Consider the following 26314-nt stretch of genomic DNA (forward strand, 5'->3'; position numbering starts at 1 on the left):
AATAGCAGCAATTTTGGCCAACCAGAATAATGAGGCAGGAGTTACAGATGTTTGTTTCTTCAAATCATAGCAGCAGACAATAAGCAAGAACAGCCACCCCATGTGCACAGGGCTCAGGGACTGATGGCCCCTTGATGTTCATCTCAGCATCAGCACCCCACCGTAACCGCGATCAATGAGTCAAAGGATTTTTTATTCACAAGTGTAGAAAATGTAGAAACACCACTTCCCGACTAGGGGACCCCAATTCAAGGTGGCCTCCATTCCTTCCTTCATCTATTTCCTTCTTCCTTTGTAAGAGCTTATCATCATTTCCAAATAAAGGAAGCCTCAGAGGTAATGAAAGGAACAGGAGTCAGTTCTGCTCTTCTGGCCTCTCAAGCACATCATGACCGATATGAGACTCCAGACAGATTGTTCATATTCTTTCTGTCCAGTGTTACCTCGAAGGCATGATTTTCATAATGGATTGTTTCTCTTTTGATAATGTACCTAGGCATCTTCTATATTTCAAAATCCATCCCACTTTTAATAAAATTCCCAAGTTCTTAAAGGTAGCACATCTTCAAAACTGGAAGGAAGAATGTCTGGATATAATAGGCTCAGAATGTAGCAGAGTCCAACTTGCCAAGCTATTAGTAGGTTGACTACTGCAGACTCTCATCTGACTCCCAAGGAATACTTCTACAGCATAAGATTCGGATGGACCCCAGAAGTGCAAAACAGATTTCTGAGTATCTGATGATACTGCCATATTTAGACATAAACAACTATTTTAGCTCCCCAAAGTCACTAAGCTGCCCTCCTCCAGAAATAATTAGCAAGTGTCTATGATAAAGTCCCTATTCTGAGGCAGGACTTGGTCATCTTTATAATCTGTGATGAACACAGCCAAGTCTTAAGACGGCAGGTCATACTTGTGACTTCTGAAGTTTTCCTTTTCAAACCCTCATCGACCAATTCTGGTTAAACACACCCCAATTTGGATCTCCTCCCTTTAAGTGTCCTAGAAGACCCTAAGCCTCTCTGGATTCCCACAGAGGTGGAAAGGTCACAGTGGCAGCGGCTACCCAGTAACTCAAGTCACTACATGCCAAAGGAGGCAGGGTGATGAAACCAGAGTTAGATGTAAGGTTCCTGAAAACAAGATGTTATTTTGCTCAGATGAAGAGTTCTGGAGATGGATGGTGGGGATGGTAGTGTAACAGTGTGAATGTCCTAAACACCACTGAACTGTATACTTAAAACTGGTAAAGATGGTAAACTTTAAGTTATGTGTATTTTACCTCAATTTAAAAATGTTATTTTGCTCGACTACTCCCAACATTCTATTTCTTTTTTTTTTATATTTCTGCTACAATATGATATAATGAATGTATAACAAAAGAGATAGCATCTCTCAGGAATAGCAAACATCGATGGAGCACAGACCTAAGAAAAAATTGGGCCCTTGAATTAAGCTGGTCTAGTTTTTCACATATGAGAAAAGCTTCACTCGGGTCTGGGATGTGTCATACAGGGCCCAATTTCCTCACTAAAATCCCCCTCCGAGGCACAGTGGCTGGGGAAGCTGGAAAGTCGCTCACCGGTAAAGGCACTGCGGCAGACACACAGGTAGTCATTGGTAAGCTGTATGCAGTCTAGGCTGCCCTCAGAGCTGCAGGGGTTGGAGAGGCACTCGTTGATGTCTCCCTCACATCGCTCTCCAGCAAAGCCAGGCAAGCAGCGACAACTGTAGCCCCCAATCCTATCCACACACTGACCACCATTAAGGCAGTGGGGACCCCTGGCACAGTCATCAATGTTCTCTTCACAAAGCAGGCCTGGACGAAAGAGAGGAGAGAGAGAAAATCATGACAATCCTTGGAACGCTGCTTTCCAGCAAGGGAGAACCACCCTTATTGGCACTTTCACAATTAGGTTACATTCCTCAGTCTGCGGTGGGAATTTTTAGGTCAGGCAGGGCAAAACACACTCTTGATCAAGGGCAGCTGCCATCCTCTTGGTCAGCAGTAAGGAAAGAATGTACTCAGGGCTTCACATGTACTCTCCCACACAACCAAAAGAAGCAGCTCACTAGGTAGTAGCTAGCATTATTTTCATTAATTTATTCATTTTGATTCAAAATATAAAAACAGTTAAAAAAACAGCAATAAATAAATAAATAGATTACAAGTAAGAATTGGAAGAATTCTTGGTAAGAATTGGAAGTAAATTTTGAGTGACATAATTGACTTTTCCTGTAAAATAGTATAAGTGCACTAATATATTGAAAAAACAGAGGGGAAGTGTCCTGTTGAGAGCTCAAAGGTTATTCCATTTAAAACAGAACTCATTCAATGTGCTGTAATTGTAAATGAGCCATCAAGCATGAGTATCTGTAAATATTTTTGAGAAAGAAACAAAAGAAACCAATGACTGTTCTAGAAGTGATTTCGTGATTAATTCAAAAAATTGCAAAAGAAAGGAAAGCAGTTCTGTATTCCTACCACTTGTAATAGCAAGACTATTGGGAAGAAAAGAAAAATATAAGAAAAGGCCTCATTTTCAATAGCAGTAGCAAAAGATAAAATACCTAAGAATAATCTTAACAAGAAACATGCTACACCTACATGAAGACTTTAAAATGGACCTGAAAGGCTCAAAAAGAAACTTGAATAAATGGAAAGACACTATGGTTTGGTTAGGAAGACTCCTCATCATAAAGATGTCAGTCTTCTTTACACAAATTCATAAATTTAATGTGACTCCGATAAAAATACTAACAGGATTTTTAATAGACAATCTGATTCTAAAATTATATAGAAAAACAAACTATAACCACAGCCTGGAAAACTGTGAAAAAGAAGATCCTTAATATTTAAAGCAGAGAGGCATTGATAAATTAATAGAATAATAGAACAAAAAGGAAAGCCCAGAAAAACACCCAAATACACATGGGAATTTAGAATTTGATAAAGGTGCCATCTCAAATCACTGTATGAAAGATCAAATATTCAGTAAATTGTGTTGGGACAAATCAGTAGCCATATGGAAAAAGTTCTCCAGTATTCTAGTACTTGAAGAAAATATGTGAGAATTCCTTTATAATCTTAGAATGTGAACAGTGTTGCTGACTAGGATTCAAAATACAGAAACCATAAAAAAAAACCCTGATAAATTCAACCTGATTAAAAATAAAAATCTCTGCATGAAAAATTCCCATAAAGAAAATTAAAAAACAAAAAGCAATACATCGGGAATATACTTATATTTTGTTTCATAGACATCTGTTCTCTGTAAAATATTAAGGTAAACAACATAACAGGAAAAAAGGATGCAGATATGAACAGAGAAACCATAGAAAAAAGAAAACCAAATGACTCTTAAATGAGAGTATGTCCATTCACATTGAGGAGAAGCCCACAGGTTTGCTCATACATTGCAATTCAGTAATATCAACCAAAATTACAAATGCACATATTCTCTAAACCAGCAATTCCATTTCTGAAAATTTATTCTACAAATACACTTACACACATGCTAGACAATTCACGTGTCTATCATTAGGGCACTGGTTAAGTAAAATATGGTATGCCCATAAAAGGGATTTCTGCAGAATAAAAAAGATTAAGGAGGTTCTATATTTTGATATAGAAACATCTCCAATTAAGTTAAAAAAAAAAAAAAACAAGTGCAAAATACTGTGTCTAATCTATCTTCAGAGTAAGAAGTGGGTATTAAAAATATTTTTGTCCTTGGCTTCTATATACATAAAGAAACTCTGAAGGATACATTTAAAAAAAACTCAAGAAAGATACACAGAAAACTAAAGAAAAGTGGTGTTTACTTGTTTGTGAGAGAAGGAGAACTAGGTATATGGGAAAGAGATTTTTCACTGTATGCTCTTTCTACGTGTGTGTGTGTGTGTGTGTGTGTGTGTGTGTGTGTGTTGGGGTGGGGGGTTGTATAAAATTGTGGACCATGTGCATACATTACCTATTAACAAACAAAATCAAAAATTGCAAAGTAAAAGCAAACCGGTATGTGCTCCCACTCTCATAGAATATTTGGTATTCTATGGACTGCTAGTAAAATGAACACAGATGCTTATCCTCCCATCAGAATAGAACCAGCAGTCATGAACAGACCTATCAAGTAAAAGAGAGGTCAACCTCAGCCTGAGGCAGAAGAACTATTACAGTTAGCTCTTGACGTGGGGGACTGGAGGCAACCCAGGCCAAGATCCAAAGCTCAGGAGTATAGAAAGAAAAGCAATAGTGGTAACTCTAACAATGAGGCTGTGGGACTTGAGAGTCCTCTGGAATGTTCACCAAGGGCCAGAGAGAAATAAATACCACTCCACATATCTAACCAAACACAACAGTATAATAACTCAACGAGTTCTAAGTATGACAAACTCAAAGAGATCCACACCTACACACATCATAAAAGACAGAGAATTTTGAAAGCATCAAGAGAGAAGAGACTCATCATGTACAGGGATCCTCAAAACGGTTAGCAGCTAATTTCTCATTAAAAAAATGGAGGTCAAATCACATGGGATGGGATGACACATTCAAAGTACCAGAAGAAAAAGACTGTTAATAATAATAGCAAAACTATCATTTCAGCCATCCTTAACAAATGGTTAGAAGAGAGAAATTTCATTGCCTTATGAAATGATCCATTCTAGGACTGATATCTCTAATTAATAAAAAGTTAACGGTTAAAAAAAAAGTTAATGGTATAGAAGAGATTTTAGTGTAGATGAATATCCATGTGCTTGCCTACATTTCCCACTCTCCCTTGAAGCCAGGTTGAGACCATTTTACTACTTCTGGCCAGTATACTGTGAGCAGTAGTGATGGGTGTCACTTCCAGACTGAGGTATTGAAAGCTGCTGCATGACCCTGTAAGTCTGTCCCTCTTCCCCTGCTGTGGAGGTCTTGGAGGCGCCGTGCTGCAAGCCACATTTCTAAAATATAAAGAGAGGTAGCCCAACACACTCAGACTTGATCTGAGTGACAAAAAAAAAAAAATTGTTGTGTTAAGCCACTGATATTTGAGGTTTAATTTGCTGCTACCAGAATCACAGCTTGTCCCATACAGTACAAGTATTCAAAGGACCAAGCTAACAGCAAGTCAAAATTAACTTCTACTTCTCTTTCAAGCACCGAGCAGAGAACTCAGTACCTTTTACAGGACAAATCTTCAAATATTCAAAGGCTGTTTCTCCCTAATTTTTTCTTCCCCGTTAACCTCATTGTTCAATAACTAGCCTACTAGTGGGGTACTCTTCCATTTTAATTTAGTCAAACTCTGAACTCAAGATGGGTAAATTACCAAAATTCACTGACACAAAGGTCTAAGACAGTATAAATATTTCTCTAACATTCTATTCTCTTTGACAATGAGAATCAATTTCCCACCATTGTGGATGGCCTCTTACTTTTTATTTTTTTCACAAGCTGCTCAGAGCAGGTACCATTATAACTACATCTCTTTTAAAAAACAATACTCCAAGCTCTTTCCAAGAGATTGTTTGGAGGCAGGGGAATGCCCCTGGCAAAATGATGGCTCCATCATCCACCATCTAGGGTTGTATCTCATTAGGTCTTACTGCCATTCTTAGTTACAGTCTTGGGCCATCAGTGTTATCCCCTGGCCTTATGAAAATAGGCAAATGTTTTCATGTCATTCATTTCCCCACTTTATGGAGGCAAAACCTGGCAAGTTTAAAAAAATACATGAGCTGGTAAATATGAATTATTTTTTCAAGAAGCCACTAGTTGTCTTCCTGTGAAGCACCAAGAAATCTTGCTAACCAGATTAACTTTGTTGCAACCTTATGTCATTTTCACATGCTGTGTTTCACGGATTTCAACAACAACCAGACAGAATTGGAGTCAGAACATCAGAGCTAGGCAAGAGATGAATGAAATGGCTTGAATTACCAGGATTCAGATAATGCTTGATTTTTAAAAACCCACTCAACACTAAAAATGCATTTATAACTTAGAGAATGCCCTGGATGGAAGACAGGTAAGGCTGATTTCATACCCCGAGTGCCTGGTGGGCAGGAGCACTTGAAATGGTTCACAAGGTCGATACAGGTGCCTCCATTCTGGCATGGCTGGTTCTGGCACTCATCCACTTCATACTCGCAGTTGACACCCTGATATCCTGGGACACACTGCCAAGAGCAAGCAAAAGGAACAGGAAATATTGGCCCATTGTAGGACACAGACCTTGAGAGCAAATGAGATCTGGTAAGTTACCTGTGACCCTCTTCCCCCGGCCCTTGTACGCTTCTCTGGCATCATCACACTCTCTTCTAACAACCTTGTGCAGAGTTAGCTCACATCTTACTGGCATTTATCACTTCAAGCCGAAAGTGACAAAAAGCCACTTGAAGGGGAAGGCAAGGACTGAATATTCTGAGCGATATTTCAGATGAAGCCTGTGCAGAACTTTTGTCCCTCCTGTGTGCAGGCTTCCCCTAAAATATGCATTCCTTTGTATGTGATGAGGACCCTGTGACTCACTCAAATGGTATGTGTGGATGGTAGTAAAGATATCACATGTATAGATCTCCAGGTTCAGGAAACTACATGTTTAAGTGTGAGAAACTGACTGGTATGGGGTGAGGGCCCAGAGAGGTGGGCTAGCTAGCTGGGCTAGGGGTAGGGGTTCCAGGGCTTTTAGGGCTCATCAAGAAAGAAGATACCGACCACAAAGTGGCTCTATTTGGGAAATGCTTTGAGTCCCTCACAGCATAAGATCATCCAGAGGGAGAAAGAGGGTAAGGAGAGGAGGGCAGATGAACTTGGAGGGAAGGGGGTTACAGAGATGGGGCTGACGTGTTTGGTGATATCACTCAGCAGCCAGGCCAAGGTCTGTGGATCAGAGAGCTCTGAAGGGCAGCTGTGGCTTGGTATCTTCCTGTCCTGGGGCTTATCTTACCTATGGCTAGCAGTGTCTGGTGCAGGTTTGCAGAATATACAAAGCAGGCAGGCTCTAAGTGGCTAAATTCTACTTATTAATGCTATGTTTAAAACAACTGGATGTGTAAAAATTTGAGTTTGGTTCCAGTGGTTTTTGAGCTAACAGGTCTCAGCCTGCTGTGAAGAAATAAACAACTTAGGGACCAATATACAGATGCCATCTTTGGCTCATTTATGATAAGTAGACAAGCAAAGCTTTTCTCAGTGTTGCTTGGTGGTCTAAATTGGGATCAAATCCACGTCTCTGGTCTTTTGTTAAAATCTTGATCTAACCATTACCAGCCCAGACATTAAGAAGACATGACATGTCCCTTAAAAGACACACACATCCTCAAGTATACACATGTAACAGTATGACACTACACAGAACAGGCTAAGCAACATTTTCTTGAGAGAATTATTAGTTGGTTGATCAATGACTGTATACAAAGATGACATGGGTCAAAGGGACACGCCTCAAAGTGGCTTCTCCTATCTCAACTGCTATTCAGGGAAATACCAGGAGCCGCAGGGCTGGGTGGGACTGTGAAATGCACAGCAGGCGAATGTTGGCTTTGAATCCTGGAAGCAGCCCTGTGGAAGATGGTTCCAGACCTCTGTAAAATTATCTTACCAGAGCTATTTTAACTTACTGCACAGGGGGACTGAAAAAAAACAGTGATTAGTAAACACTGTAATTGTAACTGGAAAAAAAAAAATCTATAAATTGTGAAAATAAGACATAAGCAGCTAAACTCAATATGTTAATGTTCGTAGGAGTCGTGCCATCTTCTGGGAGGTCGCTGACCTCTCCCTGCTCATCTTACTCACCTCACATCTGTATCCACCAATGAAGTCCCTGCAGGTGGCTCCGTGCTGGCAAGGATTGGACGAGCACTCATCCAGCTGATCCTCACAGTAGCTCCCGGTGTAGCCCAGGGGGCACTGGCAGTGATGCGAGTTGCCAGCACTGATACAGATGCCTGAGTGCTGGCACAGGCGGTCAACGGGCACCCCTGGGAAACCCAGTGGAGGAAGAAACATCATGGAAGAGCATACAACACGTCAGGTTCAGACCAACGAACCTAAGCCGGTTGACACATCAAACTTTATTATTGTCTAGTTCACAATCCTCGGTACCAGCTTTATATTAAAAATAAGCAAGCCCTGAAAGTGGAATATGCCTTCCTTTCACTTCAAATACCTTTCTTTTTGGAACCTCTAGAGCTGTTCCTCTGCCCTTTCACCTTCTGTTTCGGACCCTTTCTCCAGAGTCTTCTCCATCCACTCCTGTCTTCCCTTCCCTCTCCTCCCATGATAACAATATTTGCCCTAAAATGCTGCTGGTCAGTCAATACTTTGTGGACGGACCCTTGAGTCTGAGGGGGCACAGCTCACCTCTGTGGGAGGCCGCAACCTCACAGGAGACATTGGGCACGTCACAGTAAGCACCAGCCCATCCAGACGGACACAGGCACCGGGACTGTGCTTTTTCCTGAATGCAAGTACCTTTGTTTTTACATGGAGACCGACTACAGAGGTTCACCAGGGTCTGAAACAGGGGCATACACATACATCAACATTCAGACACCAGAAACGAAAAAAAAAAGTTACACTGCATTTTAAGAAATCAAAGGAAAGCATATTAATTAATAATTTTAAAAAAAGAGCCCTCACCCAAGCCTTAAACTTAGATCCACTGTCCCCAGATAATCCAATCATTTTATACAGTCTAATTCCTTTTGGCTCTGCTATTTAAAAATTCTTACCACACAAGTTTAAGAATTTGAGGAAGCCCAATAGGTTAAGTTATCCCCTACGCCACACTTACGTCTAGAAACATGGCCACCCTATGGGGCTAGAAAGAAAGAGAGAGTTAAAGCTGTCAGACAGCCCCTATGTGCTGCTCCTGAGTGAGAAATCCACGTGGGGCTTGATCAAATCTGTCTGCGGTGAATATGAGTGAAAGGACTTAAAGCCTGTTAATAAATCTAAAAACTGTCAAAGAGCTTATTTGATGGGAGAAACTCAGGCTTATGAAAAGCATGAGACAAAGACTGTAAGTGAACTAGCACCGTCTCCAAAACTCACATGTGGTGGCCTGGCCCCCCCGGGGAGAGGAAGGCCATACTCAACAATACAGACCTTTTGTGAAAGAAAGGGGGAAGGGCAGAGCGCTCCACGAGCACCTGTAGTCTGCACTGTGAGAACAAGCAGGAGCCCTGTGAAGAATACCCTCCTGAAGGGTAAGCTATGACAAAGCGAGAGAGAGGCATGGACATACATACACTACCAAAGGTAAGGTAGATAGCTAGTGGGAAGCAGCCGCATAGCACAGGGAGATCAGCTCCGTGCTTGGTGACCGCCTGGAGGGGCTGGATAGGGAGGGTGGGAGGGAGGGAGATGCAAGAGGGAAGAGATAGGGGAACATATGTATAACTGATTCACTTTGTTATAAAGCAGAAACTAACACACCATTGTAAACCAATTATATTCCAATAAAGATGTAAAAAAAAAAAAAATACCCTCCTGATCCACAGAATCGGCGACAAGCTGTTTAACAGGCAGAGGTGCTTATAGCACCTTTGTTTATGGCAAAGCCTTATTGAAGTGTACTCTGTAAGTCTAGTTAAACTTGGCCATTTATTCCTAAGTTCTTTGGACTGCTGTTATTCTATCATGTACCATTGTTTGAGAGGTAAAGCTACATAAAATTAAACACAATGCTGTTTGGTACGCAACCTTGGAAAAGTTACTTTGCCCCTCTGGGGCTCAGTTTCTTCTTCCACGAAATGAAAGGCTAGACCAGTCAGCTCTGAGGGATCCTTCCCTTATAAGAGTCTATGAAAACGTGTATTATTATAAAGAGTTGAATTTAAAAGACATGTGAATAGCTTGGTTTTGAGACTGTTACAATATTGCAAGACATGATAATTCTCATTATCCCCTTAGATGTTGTTCCTGAATTTTTAAAATAGTATTTTGATTGTTCTTTATTTCCCTTTTTGTATTTCCTAAATGATATCTATGTGCTTATTTCCCACATGCATTTTCTGCAGCTCTTGGTTAGCCTGTTATAACAATTTTATATTTGTTAATCCATATAATCTTGCCAGTGTCACCATTTTGGAATCTACCAGCTATTAAGAAGCTCTCCAGATTTATCTCAGGGACATCCCTAAGATCCAGAACTTTCTCTTTTGGGTGGGGCTTATTCTGCCTAGAAAAGTAATAGGTGTAATATTCAACTATTCTGAGGGAGCTGAATGAATGGGATGGAGTCTAATTACCTGACAGTTTTTCCCAGTGTAGCCCAATGGGCAGATGCAGCGGTAGGTACCCAGGCCATCAACACATACTCCTTCATTCAGGCATGGATGAGAGTTGCATTCATTGATCTCATGGAGGCAGAAGGGGCCAGTGAAGCCCAAGGGGCACAAGCAAGAGAAGGAGTTAATCCCATCGATACATGTGCCACCGTTGAAACAGGAGCTAAGAAGCAAACAGGGAGAACAACATTAGCTATGTAATCTGGTTCCTCTGACCTGCTATTTAAAAACTAAGGTTCCTGGAATCTAAGATATTACAGAGGCAAATACTCCTGAGCACCCAAAACTCCTATATCCAGTAAACTTTACCTTTTTCCAAACTAGAATGCACACCAGTCAGCCTGAATCTCAGCTTCCTTTGCACAGCCAAAAAGATTAGAGGAGTATTTAAAAGTCTGAGCTTATTAGAGGCTGAGGCTCCTAAAGAAAGTGAAGGTTTCCAAGTTTTACCCCATGCTTCTGTAGCTTTCCATGTCTCAAATTTCATTTTATCCCTAAGTCAATTTAATTTATAAGGGAAGTGTTAAATAAATAGCTCTTGACTCTAGATTTCTTTATGGAAGAGAAACAGAACAAATTTGTTGATAATTAAAAAAGAAACAAACCTCCCAGAAATTACTTAAAGAGGGATGACAAATCTGCAAAGAAATAGGAATTTCTTAATTGTCAACTAAAATGAACAAGAGACCAAAAGGATATGGAATAGAATTATAGCTCTTTCTGTTCCCTATGCAAACAACAAATGATGATCCATCTCACTAAGTTGTTTTTTTTTTTTTTTTTTTTTTGCTGTACGTGGGCCTCTCACTGCTGTGGCCTCTCCCGTTGCGGAGCACAGGCTCCGGACACGCAGGCTCAGCGGCCATGGCTCACGGGCCCCGCCGCTCCGCGGCATGTGGGATCCTCCCGGACTGGGGCACGAACCCGTGTCCCCTGCGTCAGCAGGCAGACTCTCAACCACTGTGCCACCAGGGAAGCCCTCTCACTAAGTTTTTCAACCTCTAACCTTTGAGCTTGTAACTAGATGTCTACAAGGACTCAGGAACTAGGAAATAAGAGATGATTATGGGGTGGGATCCAAGTGGATGCCTTATGTCTGTCCCTTGATCCCAGTACTGTGCTCTGTAGTTTCCTCCTGTTTCTCCCTTTGCCCCTAAGACACTGGTGCCTGAGGACACGGGCTGCTCACCTCTCAGTGCACTCGTCAATGTTGTTCTCACAGTGGACTCCATCAAATCCCGCCTGGCACTTGCAGGTGTAACTGTTGACATAGTCAGAGCAGGTCCCTCCGTTCTTACAGGGTTCACTCAGACACTCATCCATGTCTGTCTGACACCTGTCCCCCGTGAAGCCCGGAAGGCATAGGCAGGAGAAAGTATTCACTCCGTCTACACAGGAACCTCCATTCTGGCAAGGATCTAAGCCATTGCACACAAGAATTAGAACTCTGAACAGCAGCATCAAGTTAACCTTAGACTCATAAAGGTGAGTACCCTGCACTGAGTCACACAAAGAACAGAAACAATTCTGACTTTTCTTTGCATCTATTTTGCCCGGACTCCTCCATTTATGAAAATGAATGCAGTAACACTTCCCTGAGATTCTTAATAATGAGAATCTGTTTAATACCTGGAATGAACTTTCCATATACCACTAACAGTTTTGCAAACTTAATAGTCATAAAACTTGTATTTGTCCCACAAACGTGCATTTGTAAATCAAATATATGCCCCAATACACAGAATCTCAGAAATATCAATAAAGATTTTCAAAAGGTGTATGTGGTGGTGGAGTGGGTTGGGTAGGCTGGAATAGATATTAATCAGCCCCCTGCACTAATCTATCTTTGCTTTCTTTTCCCTCACTCTCTTCCTTTCTTCCCTCATTTCATTTTTCAAATGCACACAGAACATTTACCAAGACAGACCATACACTGGGCCATATGACATGCTTTAATAAATTTAAAGTAATTCAAATCATGTGAAGAATGTTCACTGATCACAATGGAATTAAACTAGAAATCAGTAACAAAACCTACCTGGAAGGAATCAGCAACAAAAGATATTTGGAAACTAAAGAACACACTTCTAAAAAACTTTTGAGTCACAGAACAAATCCAAATGGAAACCTGAAAGTATTTTGAGCTGAACGAAAAGAACATGTCACATCAAAATTTGTGAAATACAGCTAAAGCAGTGTTTTGAGGGAAAATGTATAGCATTAAATGCTTATTTTAGAAGTAGTAGAATGAAACAAAATCTAAACTTCCATCTTAAGAAACTAGAAAAAGAAGGGCAAACTAAAACCAAAGTAGGCAATGAAAAGACTAAAGAGCAGAAATCAATGAAATAGGAAACAGTAAAACAACTGAGAAAAATCATGAAACTAAAACTGGGTTCATTTAAAAGATTATAAATAAATACATACCTACATACATAAGTACACATAATACATAAACAGATAGATAGATTACTAAAACCAATAATGCTCTACCAAGAGCAACCAGATGAAAAAAGAGAGAAGACATAAATAACCAATATCTGAAATAAGAGAAGGGAAATAACCCCATTTTAAAATAAACTTTTTGCGGTACGCGGGCCTCTCACTGTTGTGGCCTCTCCCGTTGCGGAGCACAGGCTCCGGACGCGCAGGCTCAGCAGCCATAGCTCACGGGCCCAGCCGCTCCACGGCATGTGGGATCTTCCCACACCGGGGCGCGAACCCTCATCCCCTGCATCGGCAGGCGGACTCTCAACCACTGCGCCACCAAAGTACAATAAAGGAATATCATGAAAGACTCAATGCCAACAATTCTGACAACTTAGATAAAGTAAAACTCATTCCTTGAAAGATGCAAATCACCAAAGCTCAATGAAAAAGAAATAGATACCCTGAACACCTATTAAAGGTATTAAATTTATAATTAAAAACCTTCCCAGAAAGAAAATTCTAGGCCTAGATGTTTAGAAGAAATGATACTAATTCTACTCAAAGTCTTCCAGAAAATAGAAAGGGAACACTTTCTGATTTGTTCTATGAGGCCAGCATCAAAACTTATCAAAACTATACAAATACAGTATAAGAAAATTAGAAAACAATATGACCCATGAACACAGATACAAAAATCCTTAGCAAAATTTGAGTAAATACTATCCAACAATATATGAGAGATAACACATCATGACCAAGTAGAATTTATCCCAGAAATTTAAGGTTAGTTCAACATTTGAAAATCACTTAACATAATTCACTTACATTAAAAGACCTTAAAAAACAGTATTACCACCTCAAGAGATACTGAAAAATCATTCGAAAGAAAAGTAACCCTCATTCATTATTAAAAGGAAGAAAATTCTCAGCCAACTGAAGGTAAATTGCAAAATTCTCACCAAAGTGAGGTAAGTTGAGGTAAATTCCTCAATTTGATGCTTTTCCCTTAGAATCAAGAACAAGGCAGGATCGGCTTCTCTCACCACTTCTATTCTGCATTTACTGAAGTCAGTGCAATAATGCAAGAAAAATAAATAAAATGCGTACAGATTTAGAAATAAAAGAATACAGAAAAGAAATAAAAGGTATAGCAGTTGTATTTATTCAGAAATAACATAGTGTATTATCACTATTAAAAAAATCCTAGGAATCTAAACTAAACCAGAAGCTATACTAATCTGGAATTAATGATAAGTGAGTTTAGCAAGATTACAAAACAGAATTACTCATTAAAACCTTTAGAACTCAGATTCCCTCTCTTCAAAAAAGAGTTTTCATTATATGATCCTATTTATATAAAACTGTAAAAAAATTCACACAAATCCATAGGGACAGAGATAGATCCCTGGTTGCCTGGGACAGGAAAGTGGAGAGGAGAGTTAAGTTACAAAAGAGATGAGAATACTTTCGGGGGGGGGTGGACATGTTTAGCATCTTGAGTATTGGTTTCAGTTGTCGTACGGCAAAACTTATTGACTGGTACATTTAAATACTGGCAGTGTGCTGTATGTTAATTATGCTTCAAGAGATGTGCTTTTTTAAAAAAGCTTTCATAGCATTGTTCCCACTTCGTCAATGTACAAAAATCAGTAAGGCAATACTTAGAAGTGACTACCCTGCCTTAACTCCTAAAGCCACTGGCTTCAAAATGAAGATTTTTAAAGTACAAAGACTAAAGACACGTGGTAAACTATTGGATGGCCCGTCTCGGCACTGAGAGGCGAGTGCCTCCGCTGAGTTCTGTTCTGCTCCCTATGCTCTCCTCTCCCTCGGGGGCTTAGGAGCAGACTGGCATACTCACTGGCAAGGCAGTCATCGATGTCCTCCTCACAGTCCATACCACTGAAGCCTGGAGGACACTCGCACATGTAGCTGCCCTGGGTGTTATGGCAGAGACCGTGGTTCATGCAGGGCTTGGAGACACACTCGTCAATGTCAACTGTACACCGCTGACCTGGAAACATAGGGGCAATGAACGGTCCAGTCTTTGGAAGTTGATTCCCACAGAAATTTATGTGGGGCCTGAGCTTCAGCTGGGGTAGGTGGGGCTACTCAAAGGATATTCCGGTTGGTCTCCTGCTTTTGGAAGTCCCTTAAGGCTTCTGTGCCCCTAGCAGTTGATGCTACAATCCCCTGTAGAACATCATGGTTTCAGACTCTGGTGGGAGTCCTCTAGCCCCAGAGACATACAAAATGGAAAGGCTTTCTAAAACATTCCAGTTAGCAGCTTCTATACATGGCCTCCGTTCTTAACAAAAAAGGGCAAGCCTCAAAAGACCAGGTCCTCCGTGTCATCAGATAACCTGACCACTTTGTTTAAGGCTCTTGGTTTCCCCATTCCCATGTTGTTACCTTGCCAGCCAGGAGCACACAGGCAGGTGTAACTCTCAAAATTTGGTGCCTCTTTGCAAACACCAGCATTCTCACAAGGGTTTGGGGAACAGGGAGCTAATACAGTCTGACAGTTCTTTCCTGTAAATCAAATGACAGAGTTCATTATAGAGAAAAATTCCAAGGAAACTGAAACTCCCCCCCACCCCACCAAATTCTATACTAAAGGATGATCTCTGAATTCAGGTCTAACGTAATGGATAAGAGCTTTGGAATCTGAGAGACCTATGGACTTTTGTGTCTTGGCTCTGATGTGATTATTAAGTGTGATCTCAGGCAAGTTATCTTCTCTGAGCTTCCACATAAACAAGATGGGAATTAGGATGGTATATAACTCATAGAGGCTTTTTGTGGATTAAATGATAAAATGCTTACAAAGTCCTTATTAGCATAGGGCCCAGTACCTAGAGTAAGTACTCAACAACTGTTGGGCTGCTGTCATCTTCATATTATTATCACGAGGGGTTACATGGATTTGGAATCCGGCATCAATCAGGGGTGACAGTTTCTGCATCTTCATAGCTAAGATTCAGCTACTCAGATGCTAGCCACACAGATCTACCTTCACATGAGCGGGGAAGAAGTAACACAGCCGCCCACTCCTCAAAACCTCTGCCGGCCTGTTCCAGAAGGCAACGGGGTTGATGAGAAGGCCACCAGAGGTGGAAAACAGTGAAGTAATTCTGAATGCCTAGTAACATCTCTCCTTATATCAACATCAACAACATGACATTGATAGTTGCCCATCAACATTTCCTATCTTAGTATACTGAATATAAGACTCCAGAAAAAAATTGAAAGAATGCTTTTATTAAAGGGGAGATAGGCTTTTTCCAAGACGGCAGAGGAGTAGGAGGACGTGGAGTTGCCCTCTCCCCACAAATGCACTGGGAATACATCTACAAGTGGAACAATTCTCCCAGAGCACCTGCTGAACACTAGCAGAGGACCTTGGACACCTAAAAGGACAAGAAAGATCTCCACATAACCAAGTAGCATGAAAGAAAGAAGAAGGGAAAAGGAAGAGGAGAGGAAGCAGGATGGGACCTGTACCCCTGGCAGGGAGATGAAGGTGAGGAGAGGTTGCCACATCTGGGGAAGCTTCCTCACCGTCAGGGAGATCAGCTGGGACAGAAGGGGAGACTTGGAGACTCAGAGGAGAGCCCGGCAACTGGTCTGTGGCAGGCAGGACACAGTGAGACCTATGCAGATGGTCCGTGCCACAGCCCTGTGCAACCCAGCCTGAGACGGGTGCCTGCAGGTGCACACGGGGGCTGGGTGCCAGAACGTGGGGTTTGGAGAGCAGACCTGGGGAGGGGATTGCTGTTGGCTGTGAGGAGATAGCCTAAAGGGACGGGAGTGAGGAGCTCTGCAACCAGGAATGCTTGTGGAGGAAGCCCAGACTGCCACAGAAGTGAAGCGCCATGTGCAAAGGGCAGGGTCGCCATTGTGCAGCCTCTCTCCTCGTGAGGCGGCCCCTGCCTCCATGGGCACGAGGGAGGGCTCCGGCTGGAGGCGGTTTGTGCACCCCCTTCCATCGCTTCCTCTGCCCTCCACCCCAGCCTGGACAGCACGCTGGCCCCCGTCGCCACCTGGCCTCCTTCCAGCCTGACGAGCTCGTGTGCTCCGGCCACCTCTGGAGCAGACTCTGGTGAGAGGAACACACACAGAGGTGGGGCTGAAACCACAGCTGAGCCCCAGGGCCCGTGTGACTAAGGAAGAAGACCTTAAACCTCTCCTCACAGCTACACGAACCCAGAGTTACACCTCCTCTGATGGCTTCCTAAATTCAGCGCCTGCGAGACATCCCAAAGGACAAGTGCTCTTGCAGCTGGGATGGGTCTGGCTTTAGCAGCTGTAGGCTTTGTGGGCACATACACAGAGGCTGGGCCAGGTCAGAATCTGAGCTGCCGCCACAGTTCCCACAGCGGGTCCAGGTTCATTACTACCGCAGTCCCGGGACCTGACTTCAGTGGATCTGCGCCAGTGGCCTGGTGAAAACAATGCCTGAGAGTCACCAGGGCCAACTGCCAGCATACCCACAGTTACAGTGGGACCAAGAGCAGTGCCAACAACAGTGTACTTTGTGAGCCTGCACAATGGGCAAAAGGGGACACAATAGAGCACATTCACGGGTGAACAGCTCCAAAGGAGGAAAACTCAGTGACTCCTCTCCCAGTGGGAGCACTCCAATCCCACCTTCCTTGCACTGCAGATCAGAAACACAGTTAAGAAACAGATCTAGGGGCCTCTACTCCAACAACTAGGGATCAGGCCCTGCCCCTGACAGGACAGTGACAACCACAGAGCAAAAAGGAGGCCCTGCTCAATATCCAGGACCAGGCTCTGGTCACCACAACACCAATCAAACTTCCTATCAAGGGGATAATGGTACAAGCCTCTGGACCAACCTCACCCACCAGGGGGCAGACACAAGAAGCAAGAGGAACTACAATCCTGCAGCCTGTGCAAAGGAGAACATAAACACAGTAAGAGTGACAAAATGAGAAGTAAAAGAAATATATTGCAGATGAAGGAGCGAGATAGAAACCTATAAGAACAACTAAATGAAGAGGAGATAGGCAATCTACCTGAAAAAGAATTCAGAGTAATAATAGTAAAGATGATCCAAGATCTCGGAAAAAGAATGGAGGCACGGCTCGAGAAGATATAGGAAATGTTTAACAAAGACCTAGAAGAACTAAAAAACAAACAAACAGAGATGAACAATACAGTAACTGAAATTAAAAATACACTAGAAGGAATCAATGGCAGAATAACTGAGGCAGAAGAACAGATAAGTGACCTGGAAGACAGAATGGTAGAAATCTCTGTGGTGGAACAGAATAAAGAAAAAATAATGAAAAGAAATGCAGACAGTCTCAGAAACCTCTGGGATAACATCAAATGCACCAACATTCAAATTATAGGAGTCCCAGAAAAAAAAGAGAAAGGACCTGAGAAAATATTTGAAGAGATTACAGTCAAAAACTTCCCTAACATGGGAAAGGAAATAGTCACCCAAGTCCAGGAAGTACAGAGAGTCCCATACAGGATAAACCCAAGGAGGAACATGCCCAGACACACAATAATCAAACTAACAAAAATTAAATACAAAGAAAAAATATTAAAAGCAACAAGGGAAAAGCAAGAAATAACATACAAGGGAATCCCCCATAAGGTTATCAGCTGATCTTTCAGCAGAAGCTCTGCAGGCCAGAAGGGAGTGGCATGATATATTTTAAGTGATGAAAGGAAAAAACCTGCAACCAAGAATACTCTACCCAGCAAAGCTCTCATTCAGAGTTGATGGAGAAATCAAAAGCTTTACAGAGAAGTAAAAGCTTTACAGAGAAGCAAAAGCTAAGAGAATTCAGCACCACCAAACCAGCCTTACAACAAATGCTAAAGGAACTTCTCTAGGCGGGAAACACAAGAGAAAAGAACAAAAGAGGAAAGGAAGAAAAAAGGATCTACAAAAGCAAACCCAAAACAATTAAGAAAATGCCAATAGGCACACACGTATCAATACTTACCTTAAATATAAATGGATTAAATGTTTCAACCAAAAGACACAGACTGGCCAAATGGATACAAAAATAAGATCCATATATATGCTGCCTACAAGAGACCCACTTCAGACCTAGGTACACATACAGACTGAAAGTGAGGGGATGGAGAAAGCTATTTCATGCAAATGGAAATCAAAAGAAAGCTGGAGTAGCAATACTCATATCAGACAAAATAGACTTTAAAATAAAGACTGTTACAAGAGACAAGGAAGGACACTACATAATGATCAAGGGATCAGTGCAAGAAAAAGGTACAACAATTGTAAATATATATGCACCCAACATAGGAGCACCTCAATATACAAGGCAAATGCTAACGATCATAAAAGAGGAAATTGACAGTTAACACAGTAATAGTGGGGGACTTTAACACCTCACTTATACCAATGGACAGATCATCCAGACAGAAAATTAATAAGAAAACATAAGCTTTAAATGACACATTAGACTTAGATAGACTTAACTGACGCTTATAGCGCATTCCATCCGAAAGCAGCAGAATACACTTTCTTCTCAAGTGCACATGGAACATTCTCCAGGATAGATCACATCTTGGGTCACAAATCAAGCCTCAGTAAATTTAAGAAAACTGAAATCATATCAAGCATTTTTTTGACCACTACATTATGAGATTAGAAATCAATTACAGGAAAAAAACCTGTAAAAAAACACAAACACATGGAGGCTAAACAATGTTACTAAATAACCAAGAGATCACTGAAGAAATCAAAGAGAAAATCAAAAAATACCTAGAGACCACGAAAACACGATCATCTAAAACCTATGGGATGCAGCAAAAGCAGTTCTAAGAGGGAATTTTATAGCAATACAATCCTACCTCAGGAAACAAGAAAAGTCTCAAATAAACAATCTAATACACCTAAAGCAACTAGAGAAAGAAGAACAAACAAAACCCAAAGTTAGTAGAAGGAAAGAAATCATATAGATCAGAGCAGAAATAAATGAAATAGAGACAAAGAAAACAATAGCAAAGATCAATGAAACTAAAAGCTCGTTCTTTGAGAAGATAAACAAAATTGATAAACCTTTAGCCAGACTCCTCTAGAAAAAGAGGGAGAGGACTTAAATCAATAAAATTGAAATGAAAAAGAAGTTACAATGAACACCACAGAAATACAAAGGATCATAAGAGACTACTACAAGCAGCTGTATGCCAATAAAACGGACAACCTGGAAGAAGTGGACAAATTCTTAGAAAGGTACAATCTCCCAAAACTGAACCAGGAAGAAATAGAGAATATGAACAGACCAATCACAAGTACTGAAATCGAAACTGGGATTAAAATTCTTCCAACAAACGGAAGTCCAGGACCAGATGGCTTCACAGGCAAATTCTATCAAACATTTAGAGAAGAGTTAACACCTGCCCTTCTGAAACTCTTCCAAAAAACTGCAGAGGGTGGAACACTCCCAAGCACATTCTACGAGGCCACCATCCCCCTGATACCAAACACAGGCAAAGATATCACAAAAAAAGAAAATTACGGGCAATATCACTGATGAACATAGATGTAAAAATCCTCAACAAAATACTAGCAAACCAAATTCAAAAACACATTAAAAGGCTCATACACCATGATCAAGTGGGATATATTCCAGGGATGCAAGGATTTTTCAGGATCCGCAAATCAATCAATGTGATACACCACATCAACAAATTGAGGAATAAAAACCATATGATCATCTCAATAGATACATAAAAAGCTTTTGACAAAATTCAACACCCATGTACGATAAAAACTCTCCAGAAAGTGGGCACACAGTGAACCCACCTCCACATAATAAAAGCTATATATGACAAACCCACAGAAAACATCATTTCAATGGTGAAAAACTGAAAGCATTTCCTCTAGGATCAGGAACAAGAAAAGGATGTCAACTCTCACCACTATTATTCAACATGGTTTTGGAAGTCCTAGCCATGGCAATCAGAGAAGAAAAAGAAATTAAAGGAATCCAAATTGGAAAAGAAGAAGTAAAACTGTCACTGTTTGCAGATGACATGATACTATACAGAGAAAACCCTAAAAACGCTACTGAAAAACTACTAGAGCTCATCAGTGGATTTGGTAAAGTTGCAGGACACAAAATTAATACACAGAAATCTCTTGCATTTCTATACACTAAAAACGAAAGATCAGAAAGAGAAATCGAGGAAACAGTCTCATTTACCATCACATCGAAAAGAATAAAATACCTAGGAATAAACCTCCCTAAGGAGGCAAAAGACCTGTACTCAGAAAACCATAAGACACTGAGGAAAGAAATCAAAGATGACACAAACAGATGGAGAGGTGATACCATGTTCTTGGATTGGAAGAATCAATGTTGTGAAAATGACTATACTACCCAAAACAATCTACAAATTCAATGAAATACTATCAAATTACCAATGGCATTTTTCACAGAATTAGAACAAAAAAGTTTACAATTTGTATGGAAACACAAGAGACCCTAAAAAGCCAAAGAAATCTTGAAAAAGGAAAACAGAGCTGGAGGAATCAGGCTTCCTGACTTCAGACTATACTACAAAGCTACGGTAATCAAGAGAGTATGGTACTGGCACAAAAACAGAAATATAGATCAACAGAACAGGATAGAAAGCCCAGAGACAAACCCACGCACCTATGGTCACCTAATCTATGACAAAGGAGGCAAGAATATACAACGGAGAAAAAGACAGTCTCTGCAATACGTGGTACTGGGAAAACTGGACAGCTACATGTAAATGAGTGAAATCAGAACACTCTCTAATACCATACACAAAAATAAACTCTAAACGGGTTAAAGACCTAAGTGTAAGGCTGGATACTATAAAACTCTTAGAGGAAAACATGGGCAAAATGCTCTTTGACATAAATCACAGCAAGATCTTTTTCAATCAACCTCCTAGAGTAATGGAAATAAAAACAAAAATAAACAAATGGGACCTAATGAAACTTAAAAGCTTTTGCACAGCAAAAGAAACCATAAACAAGATAAAAAAAACAACCCTCAGAATGGGAGAGAATATTTGCAAATGAAGCAACTGACAAGGGATTAACCTCCAAAATATACAAATAGCTCATGCAGCTCAATTAAAAGAAAACCAAAAACAATCCAATCAAAAAATGGGCTGAAGATCTAAATAGACATTTCTCCAAAGAAGACATACAGATGGCTAAAAAAGCACGTGAAAAGATGCATAACATCACTAATTATTAGAGAAATGCAAGTCAAAACTACAATGAGATATCACCTCACACCCGTCAGAAGGGCCATCATCAAAAACTCGACAAACAATAAATGCTAGAGGGGGTGTGGAGAAAATGGAACCCTCCTACACTGTTGGTGGGAATGTAAATTGATACAACCACTATGGAGAACAGTATGTAGGTTCCTTAGAAAACTAAAAATAGAACTACCATATGACCCAGCAATCCCACTCCTGGGCATATATCTGGAGAAAACCATAATTCGAAAAGATACATGTACCCAATGTTCACTGCAGCACTATTTACAATAGCCAGGACATGGAAGCAACCTAAATGTCCATCAACAGAGGAATGGATGAAGAAGATGCGGTACATACATACAGTGGAATACTACTCAGCCATAAAAAGAATGAAATAATGCCATTTGCAGCAACCTGGAGATTGTCATACTGAGTGAGGTAAGGCAGGCAAAGACAAATATCATATGATATCACTTATCTGTGGAATTTTTAAAAAGGGGCCAAATGAACTTATTTACAAAACAGAAATAGAGCCACAGATGTAGAAAACAAACTTATGGTTACCAGGGTGTAAGTTGGGGGGATAAATTGGAAGATTGGGATTGACATATACACACTAATATATACAAAATAGATAACTAATAAGGACCTACCGTATAGCACAGGGAACTCTACTCAATACTCTGTAATGGCCTATATGGGAAAAGAATCTAAAAAAGAGTGGATATAAGTATATGTATAACTGATTTACTTTGCTGTACACCTGCAACTAACACAACATTGTAAATCGACTATACGCCAATAAACTTTTTTTTAAAAGGGAGATAAAGTTGTTTTTAAAGTCAAGTTACAACACATACCTGTCAGAATGACTATCATCAAAAAGTCTACAAATAAAAAATGTTGGTGAAGATGTGGGGAAAAGGAAACCCTTGTACACTGTTGGTGGTAAGGTAAATTGGTACAGCCACTATTGAAAACCGTATGGAGGTTCCTCAAAAAACTAAAAACAGAACTACCATATGATCCAGCAATTGCACTCCTGGGTATATATCTGAAGAAAATAAATACACTAATTCAAAAAGATACATGTACCTCAATGTTCAAAGCAGCCTTATTTATAATAGCCAAGATATGGAAGCAACCTAGGTATCCATCAATAGATGAATGGATAAAGAAGATGTGATATGTGATACACACACACACACACACACACACACACACACACACACACACACACAGAGGAATATTACTCAGCCATAAAAAAGAATTAAATTCTACCATTTGCAACAACATGGATGGATTTAGAAGATATTATGCTTAGTGAAATGAGTCAGACAGAGAAAGACAAATACTGTATGTTATCACTTATATGTGGAATCTAAAAAACAAGACAAACAAATGAATATAACAAAATCGAAACAGACTCACAGATATAGAGAACAAACTAATGGTTACTAGTGGGGAGAGGTAAGGGGAGTAGGGCAAGATAGGGGTAGGGGATTAAGAGATACATATTACTATGTATAAAATAGATAAGCTGCATATATATAAGGTACAGCACAAGGAATATAGCCATTATTTTGCAGTAATTTTAAATGGAGTATAATCTTTAAATATACTGAATCACTATAGTGTACACCTGAAATGAATATAATGTAAATCAATTATACTTCAACAAAATAAAGTCAAATTACAACTAACTCAATTTAAAATTTTATCCTAAAATTTTGTATTCAGAAAGAAAACAATATTACCACAATTTCATCAATATCCCTACAAGTTTTTAATGTGTCTGGTCAGAATAATGGCTCACAAGGAAAGGCAACGTTTCCTACTTCCCTTCATGCTGGCCAAATTCAATGACACTTAAAACACTTAGTGACACTCAGCACTGAAATTTTAATCTGCATAGATTTCCAGTCTCATATAATCTCTCAAAATTCACAAGTAGTAAATTCTTTTAATAAGATCCTAATACGCAGAAAAACCAACAGCCAGCATTTAGTCAAATATTCTTACAGTATCTGAATAGCAAGAAGACAAATATTTTCAAGATGACCTGTGCACCTTAGTCATATTCAGGTAAGTCTCTAATGTGCCTGGGCATAGTGACACCTGCTTGTATCTCCCTACAGCCGTCAATTCTCAGTCTTTATGGTTGTAAGTAAGATCATCTGCTCAGTACCAACCAATGTGATCAGCACTATCACTGTGAAATGGCGTTATTTAGACTGTCTGTCTGTGGGCTTCCCTGGTGGTGCAGTGGTCGAGAGTCCGCCTGCTGATGCAGGGGACACGGGTTCGTGCCCCGGTCCGGGAAGATCCCACATACCGTGGAGCAGCTGAGCCATGGCCGCTGAGCCTGCGTGTCCGGAGCCTGTGCTCCGCAACGGGAGAGGCCACAACACTGAGAGGCCCGCGTATGGCTAAATGCACTTTCCCTGCATGAATGTTTCTTCTAAAGAGGTGGCAAAGGTAACAATGTAGTATCAAGTCTTTCAGGTAACAGAGGCACGCTTCTGGCCACTCTGCCACTCCAAACGGCCTAGAGTCACTAGCAACAGCTATAATGAACAGCCTAAGGCTCCGGGGGAGTAAGAACTCAGCCATGCTCCTGCCTGCATGCTATGCACTGGAGAAACATGCAAAGTCATTGTTCATGTTTCTGTTTTGTTCCCCACAGATGAAGAAAATGGCTGACGAAGAGGTAAACGAGCCACACAAATACAACCAATCACAAGATGGCAGTAATGAGGCAGGAGACTACAAAGAAACGTCCAAGCACACTCCTATAATACCACCTGAAACAAAGAACACCTGATGTGCAATGAACTCACACCCATGTCTTGCGTGTGTGTGATCGCCATCCCAGGGGTAGTACCTCTCTGAATAAGATGCAGTGGCAATGAACGTGAGGAGAAGAATGACAAGAGGACAAGCTTTGGATTCAGAGAGACTTAGGGACAAATCCTAGATCTACCACTTACCTATGTGACCTTCAGCAAGTAACCTCTCTTTGCCTCAGCTTCCACATGTATAAAACGGTGATAGGAACTTCTAAATACTTTGTAGAATTATTGTGAGCACTAGATCAAATAATCCCAAGTATGTAGAGTGTCCGGCACATAGTAAATGACCAATAAGTGGTAGTTGTTGTGTTAGCAAAACTCAGACTAAGAGCACAGGCCACAGAGACTCTGGGTCCATTCAAATAATGACTAAACCATCAGCTATGTGTCAATTCCAGCCATATATAATTTTAAAAAATTTTCAAACCCTAAAAAATAAAGGCAGCAAATGAGTTTCCCCACCACTTGCATCTAGAGAGGCCACAGTGTTCTCTCAGAGCTGAAGACCCAGTCAGTGAGGGCAGGAGGGGTGACGAGGGTGTGATTCCTCAGAGCGGCATCAATGCCCCACATATCCCATCTCTGAGACTCAGAGGTTTGGAATGACAAGGCGAGACCAAGCAACCCTTCTGGTCCTTGCACTTTCAGGACTCACCTGTGTATGGCAGTACACAGTGGCAGGTATAACCACTTATATCATCAAAGCAGGTTCCTTGGTTCAGACATGGATTCGAAGCACATTCATCAATATTCACCAGACAGTTATAGCCTGTAGACAGAAAAGGGGAAAAAACCGAAGACAGTGAAACTTCGTTAGCCTCCTCATTATCTCATTTACTAAGCAATCCTCTCAGTGGTAAACGTTAAACACCTCAGAAACTGCATTAACTTCTTCAGGCCACTGGAACACCTGTTCATTCATTTCAGTGTCAAGTCCCTGACATAGTCAGTAAAAAGTGCTTAATCCATCAAAAAATGAATGGAAGAACAGTATATTCTAATAGCTTGAAAGTCTAATGCACCTCCAAACATAAGTAATTTCTCCATTATGGACCATGAAGTTCATTAGGGTGAAGACCTACTGCTATATCTAAATAGAAGCTCTTTCTATACAGAGTATCTGGTCAGGGCTTCAAAACAGCCTGTAAGTTATCAAGGGATAAAATATTTGAATACTTGATCATAGCCTGTGATTTATGCCCACTCTTTCAAATGCACAGTCTCTACCATCGATGTGGTAGGGCTTCCAGAAGTCACAAAGCTGTTTCCCCTGATCCAAGACACGAAATCTACTCCCACTATGAAAAAGAGAAGAGTAAGGAAGCATCCATGGGGACAGGACTGTACTAAATGCCACACGCCTTTGTCCCTTCAGTAGGGCCTGACACAGAGCCTTAAAACTGAGGAACTACAGCACTGTACAAAAGAAAATGATGGTCTAGGAGTATAGAGGTCTGGGTTCAAACTGTACTCTGCTACT

The 26314-nt window shown here is 40.8% G+C and overlaps 1 protein-coding gene across 2 annotated transcripts in view; it reads right to left on the reverse strand.

Moving 5' to 3' along the window:
- Positions 1 to 26314, reverse strand: part of NOTCH2 (notch receptor 2) — a 176553-nt gene that overhangs the window by 16327 nt on the left and 133912 nt on the right. For both annotated transcript variants that reach the window (XM_032627827.1, XM_032627818.1), the window contains exons 15-23: positions 25490 to 25603; positions 15137 to 15256; positions 14586 to 14738; positions 11484 to 11712; positions 10256 to 10457; positions 8364 to 8517; positions 7797 to 7981; positions 6043 to 6175; positions 1587 to 1823 (exon numbers count right to left, since the gene is read on the reverse strand). In XM_032627827.1, the coding sequence (XP_032483718.1) occupies positions 1587 to 1823; positions 6043 to 6175; positions 7797 to 7981; positions 8364 to 8517; positions 10256 to 10457; positions 11484 to 11712; positions 14586 to 14738; positions 15137 to 15256; positions 25490 to 25603 (1527 nt within the window). The remainder of the gene's footprint in view (positions 1 to 1586; positions 1824 to 6042; positions 6176 to 7796; positions 7982 to 8363; positions 8518 to 10255; positions 10458 to 11483; positions 11713 to 14585; positions 14739 to 15136; positions 15257 to 25489; positions 25604 to 26314) is intronic.

The sequence above is a fragment of the Phocoena sinus genome, chromosome 1 (assembly GCF_008692025.1).
Source record: "Phocoena sinus isolate mPhoSin1 chromosome 1, mPhoSin1.pri, whole genome shotgun sequence".
In the NCBI taxonomy this organism is placed as follows: Eukaryota; Metazoa; Chordata; class Mammalia; order Artiodactyla; family Phocoenidae; genus Phocoena; species Phocoena sinus.